The sequence below is a fragment of the Syzygium oleosum genome, unplaced genomic scaffold (genome assembly GCF_021117445.2).
Source record: "Syzygium oleosum isolate NSW1041296 unplaced genomic scaffold, Sole_v2.1 Sole_v2.01, whole genome shotgun sequence".
Lineage (NCBI taxonomy): Eukaryota > Viridiplantae > Streptophyta > Magnoliopsida > Myrtales > Myrtaceae > Syzygium > Syzygium oleosum.
Genome location: NW_026607485.1, coordinates 29718959 through 29724952, shown reverse-complemented (window position 1 = coordinate 29724952; position 5994 = coordinate 29718959). Strand labels below are relative to the sequence as shown.

Genomic DNA, 5994 nt, shown 5'->3' with positions numbered 1-5994 from the left:
TGAACTGGCAATTATGCAAAGGGTTAATACTCAATTGACAAAAAAAAAAGTTTAGGACTGAATTAAAACAATTGCAATAAGTTTAAGACTTTTTTAGTAATTTTTCCTCAAGATTTGCAAAAAGAAAAATACAAAAAGTTTGGTAAACCAAGTTAGAATTAATTCTTTTTTTTCCTAAAAAGGCAAAAGCCACCAAAAAATCTAAATTATGTCCACTATAACATATTTACCCTAAACTTTTTCTTGTATGACACATTTACCCTCCGTCAAAGTTCTCCCAATGGGAAGCGTTAAAAATCAGCCTACATGGACGCCATAAATCATATAGTGTTGACATGGCTCCCACGTTATTTAAGTGAAATAAAGACTGCGTTATTTTGGCTGAAAAATCATTTAACGGAACCTTGACGAAGGGTATATGTGTCACATAGGTACAGATTTAGGGTTTTTTACGTCATAAAAAAATATTTTGGATAAATGTGTCATAGTGTGCATAGTTTGAAATTTTTTGTGGCTTTTTCTCTTTCCAAAAAGAAGGTTCAACTTTGGAAAAACATATCAAGTTCAACAGCACATCTCAACATATTGTTTTTTAAACAGATAGTTGTTGGAGAGAGGATGGTTACATCCTTTGTTGCCATTAGGAGATTCTAAAGGGTTGACTTCACATGAAAGCATTTTTGCTGGCCTTTACTAAAGCCATGAGCAATAAATTAAGTACAAGTTTAATAGCCTCTGTTACAAAAGAAAACGTAACCGTGTTTTCCTTCATCTTTAGTCGCATGAAACTCTCTCGAATCGAATCTCTAATCAGTATGTAACAACAACGAACTTACCCACCTGCAAAATGAATTATAAATAAACACGGGCAGTGCCCGTATGTGTAAATCGCCAATCGAAAAGACCGGTCAAAAGAAGTTTCGTAAAGTGAGAAAAACAACCCGTAAAAAAAAGGGCCATTCCTTTTCGTGTTATGTGTAATTAGTGTACCGAAACACTTCCGATTAAGTATGCGTAACACCTGCTCCAAGATAAAACAAAAAATAAACAAAACAAAAAAAAGGTCGACATGAGTGGGATGGACCACTGCAATACAACTGGAGGAGACAAATGGGACCGGGTAGCATTCGGGGTTCCAAACCATAGCATGGACCATGTGGATCCCTAAATCCCATTTCCAATGAGATGTGTCGGTAATTTTGTCTAGACCCAACGCTACATTCTCTTGCCCCACCAAGTCTTCATCTTTTTGTTTCTTTCTTCCCATTCCGCAAAGAAAATCTCCCCAATCCCAGTAATTATCAGTGTAATCTCTCCCCCACTCAGTTGAAGAGCTCGAGAAATTCTTTCCTTAAACAGTTATGTCAAGCTGAGACATTAACATTGTATCATTAACCCTATTTTGAGCAATTAATCTCCGGTGCGTATCTAATTATTTCCAGCTCATGACAATCATAGATTTCTTTTTATCGATATAGGGTTAGCACGAACACTGATTTTTTTTTCTAGGGTTTTCTTTTTATATACATCTTACGTTTTAAGTAAAATGTAGTTGGTTGTTTATTTCATGAATACCCGTTAGGGTAATAATCAAATAAACTACAATTTCATGACTTAAAAAGCTTCGTTGATGTGTTGTGACAAGCCAATCATAATGCGTGATGCAGTACGATTATCAACCAATTCTCGAGCTCGTAATTCGAGAGATCTCATCTTTAATCGATCGAGTATACTGCCTACTTTAGTTTAAATGTTAGACTAGTCCGTGTGAACTATCAATTTTAGGTGCACACTGGACAAGAAAGCTGTGCATTTATGAAATACGTTAGTCGTGAGTCGGGTTATGTATTTATATACACTTTGCTGAATATGGCTAAAATTGTTAGTTCTTACCTAACAGCCATGACTGTGGGACGCATCTTAAAATGACAATTGCGATCGGGACTGCATAACCCTCAGGAGAAAGCGCACCATAGATATTTTTCTTTTATTGATGAAGTATTACACGATAATTATCGATAGTTACATGTATCTTATAATTTTTTTTCACCCATGAAAAGGTTATTGATGAACAATTGGTATGGCTACCCTCTTATACATATTGTCACAAAAGATTCCACACTAGCGACAGAATGTTCTAATCGAGCCGTAACTGTTCAGTCCACCCGTAGGTGTACGAGCCCGTCATTACAGTCTTAACGGCGCATAACGAGTCCAGAAGTCGGCTCGCACGAGGTAGCAAATGACCAGAACAGAAAGCCTGACCGGGGAGACACTTGCTCACGACACGGTCCGAACTTTGATACCGTCTCACGGGAAGGCACTCTGCACAACTCCTTTACTATTGTGCTATTGAGCTCGGTGATGTTACGATGCTTATATAATTCATGGGACAAAACCCTTCTTCGATCAAATGGAACTTGGGATCGACATCACAGTAAAGCTGGGTTGGAAGAAGCGCGTTGCATTACAGAAATGGTAAAGAAGAGTTGTGTACTCCCTCTCTCTCTCTCTCTCTCTCTCTCTCTCTCTCTCTGCTCAAACGGTCAAACCATCGGCGAAATTTTCTTCACGCACAAAAATACCTATATATATGTTTAGATTGCAATAGACCTCTCCACTCCAAACCCACCAACCCACTCTCTCTCTCTCTCTCTCTCTCGTCAAACACTTGCAATCCATCACACTCTCCAAAGTCTCTCAGCCTAGCTTCAGCACATTAGCTTCTCTCTCTCTCTCTCTCTCTCTCTCTCTCTCTCTCTCTCTCGCTATCTGCATACTCTGTGAGAACTAAAAGATCAAAACTCTGAGAAACCCAGAAGAAGGAATAGAAAGAATGAGGCTACAGTTGTCAGGGAAAGCCACGTGCAACTCTCACGGCCAGGGTTCCTCGTACTTCCTGGGATGGCAGGAGTACGAGAAGAATCCCTTCGACCAAACCCGGAATCCTCAGGGCATCATTCAGATGGGTCTCGCTGAGAATCAGGTATCGCATAATACCATTTCTCTCTCTCTCTCTCTCTCTCCCTTGAAGTATATACATTCAGAATTCGTAGGAGAAAAAGAAATACGTCAATGCTTTCGCATATGCAAGATAGCAAGCTTGTGTCACCGTAGAATTGACGCTTAAAAAGTTGGACTTTCTAATAAATGTTTGGATCGCATGTCAGGTCCCCGGCCGCTTCATTTTCGATAGTCGCTGTCAGAATGCGTTCACACGTTCTTAACTTCATTCCTTATATTTTCCTTTCTTTTTCTTTTCGTGCAGCTCTCGTTTGATCTTCTTGAATCATGGCTGTCCGAAAATCAAGACATAGCCGGGTTCAAGAGAAATGGGGAGTCCATATTCAGGGAGCTCGCGCTCTTCCAGGATTATCACGGCCTTCCCGAGTTCAAGAAAGTAAGAACAATAATAATGCCCCGTTTTTTTCCATATTTATCAGAAAGAAATGTCAACAATATACAAATAAATATATGTATATGTATTCGTATACATTGATGCTGACTTTTAGCTGCTGCAACGTTTGCAGGCATTGGTGCAATTCATGGAGGAAATCAGAGGAAACAAAGTGAGCTTTGACCCGAACAAGATAGTTCTGACCGCGGGTGCAACTTCTGCGAACGAGACTCTCATATTCTGCCTCGCCGAAGCCGGCGACGCCATTCTCATTCCCACCCCATATTACCCAGGGTACGTGAGCATTTATCGCGTGCTGCTGTCTATTTGTGTTGGAATATATATCATACTAGCATTATTGTCCTTCAGGCCATGCCATTAATGAATATAGATATGTCTGGAAAATATGTAACATCGAATTTACAACGAGTCAAATGATTATTTCCTTCCTATATTCATGTCAATTTCGAACAATCACATCGTGTTCTTTTTTTACGAACAGACCCTCATGTGCCACACGTCATGTCGTTTTCGAGCTATTTTTCGAAGCAAACAATGATAGGACTTGCACTAGTATTTTCTGGCAACAAGCTTTTTTTTTTTTTTTTCGGGTCATCTTTGGCATTGGCCGCCACCCTTCTTCAAGATAAATCCATGTCTTCCTCCATTTTTGACCTTATTTGTTGCAACAATGTCAAGTTAGTCATTGCTTATGCATGAAGCCGGCTGGTTGCTTGATTTTTCCTTCGAATTTCTAGTTATTTAAGTGTATCCTATGTTCTCCAGATTTGATAGAGACCTGAAGTGGAGAACCGGAGCTGAGATTGTGCCGATACACTGTACAAGCTCCAATGGCTTCAAAATCACTGCTTGTGCTCTCCAACAAGCTTATCAAGAAGCCCGAAACCGTAACCTCAAAGTCAAAGGTGTCCTCGTAACCAACCCTTCAAACCCGCTCGGCACAACAATGACCCGAGCCGAGCTCGATCTCCTCATGGATTTCATTATTGAGAAGCAAATCCATCTTGTCAGCGACGAGATTTACTCGGGCACCGTTTTTAGCTCTCCAAACTATACAAGCATCATGGAGGTCCTTCTGAAGTACGAGAAAGCCGAGGTTTGGGATAGAGTCCACGTCGTGTACAGCCTCTCCAAGGACCTCGGCCTCCCGGGCTTTCGTGTCGGAGCTATATACTCAAACAACGACTCGATCGTCGCCGCGGCAACCAAGATGTCAAGCTTCGGGCTTGTCTCGTCACAGACTCAATACTTCCTCTCTGCGCTCCTCTCGGACAAGAAGTTCACCAAGAACTACATCTCCGAGAACAAGAAAAGGCTGAAAAAACGGCACGCTTTGCTCGTCTCGGGCCTCCAGAACGCGGGCATAAGCTGTCTCAAGAGCAACGCGGGGCTATTCTCCTGGGTCGACATGCGACACCTGTTAAGTTCGAACACTTTCGAAGCGGAAATTGAGCTGTGGGAGAAGATCGTGTACGACGTTAAGCTGAACATCTCGCCGGGGTTGTCGTGCCACTGTAGCGAACCGGGATGGTTCCGAGTGTGCTTCGCGAACATGACCGAAGAAACCCTCGAGATCGCCATCCGGCGCATCAAGGCCTTAGTCGAATCTGCCTCCAGAGGCCGCGATAAGGTCATTAGTAGTCAAAGGAGCTCGAAGAATAATTCAAGAAAGAAATCTTTTTCCAAGTGGGTTTTCCGGCTACCGTTCCACGACCGCGAGGCCGGCGAACGATAGCCTGGGCGATTACTTCTCTGTTTTTCTTCTTTTTTTTTTCTTGGAGCGATTCTTGCATGAACCGGATCGGAAGTCCCACCGTGTATCATGGGTAAGCCACGTGACCGAGATGGAAAAGAGTTCATGATGAGGCTCACTCTAAGTGGAAATCTTCATTAGGGTTTTTTAGACATAAAACAACAACCTTTACATTGCAGAAGAAGGTGATGGTGATGTATTTTTCCCATTTTTTTTTCGCTTTTGTCGTCGTAATTTTTGGGGTGATTTCCTAATTTTCTTTGCCAGTGCAAAGAATGCACTCTATCCATCTGGATTAGCAGTGTAAGAGTTTGGAGTTCTTCCGTGAATAATAGAATTATTTTTTTTTCTTCTGCATTAATGGCATGTGCTTGCATTCTTAAATCAACTCATTGGACGAGTAAAACCCACGAATAGAATATCATGTCTTGCTGCTGAAGACTAATAAGAGATTGTGTCGTGTGCAAGAATGGCGGGGGGGGCGAGATACGCGGCCTGGAGGCGGTGGTGGTGGCTGCTGCCGACGGTGGTGGGCGGCCGACAATTAATACAAGTGTCTGATCGACCGACTTTTAGCGGGAGTTATGTTTCCATCATGCGACTCATTACGGTGTTTTAGCCGTGCGAGAAGGAGGGGGAGCTTTTGATTATTTTTAACCCCGATTTTGGGGGTAATGGCTTTTTCGTGGGAGGGGCGAGACGCACCAAAATGTCAAAAGAGCATATCTATGTGTGGGGGTAGCGACCGACACATTTTCTAATCAAGAATGTAGTTTCCATGGGATAAGTCTTTTTATATAAAAGGAGAAATGATTCGGTCTCC

The 5994-nt window shown here is 42.0% G+C and overlaps 1 protein-coding gene across 1 annotated transcript; it reads left to right on the top strand.

The window, feature by feature from the left end:
* The first annotated feature begins 2789 nt into the window (after positions 1–2789).
* On the top strand, positions 2790–5518 carry LOC115685243 (1-aminocyclopropane-1-carboxylate synthase 3-like). Its single transcript, XM_030610275.2, has 4 exons — positions 2790–2986; positions 3269–3400; positions 3531–3691; positions 4184–5518. Exons 1-4 carry the CDS (start codon positions 2837–2839, stop codon positions 5151–5153), a joined length of 1413 nt encoding a protein of 470 aa, XP_030466135.1. The 5' UTR covers positions 2790–2836; the 3' UTR covers positions 5154–5518.
* Positions 5519–5994: the final 476 nt, after the last annotated feature.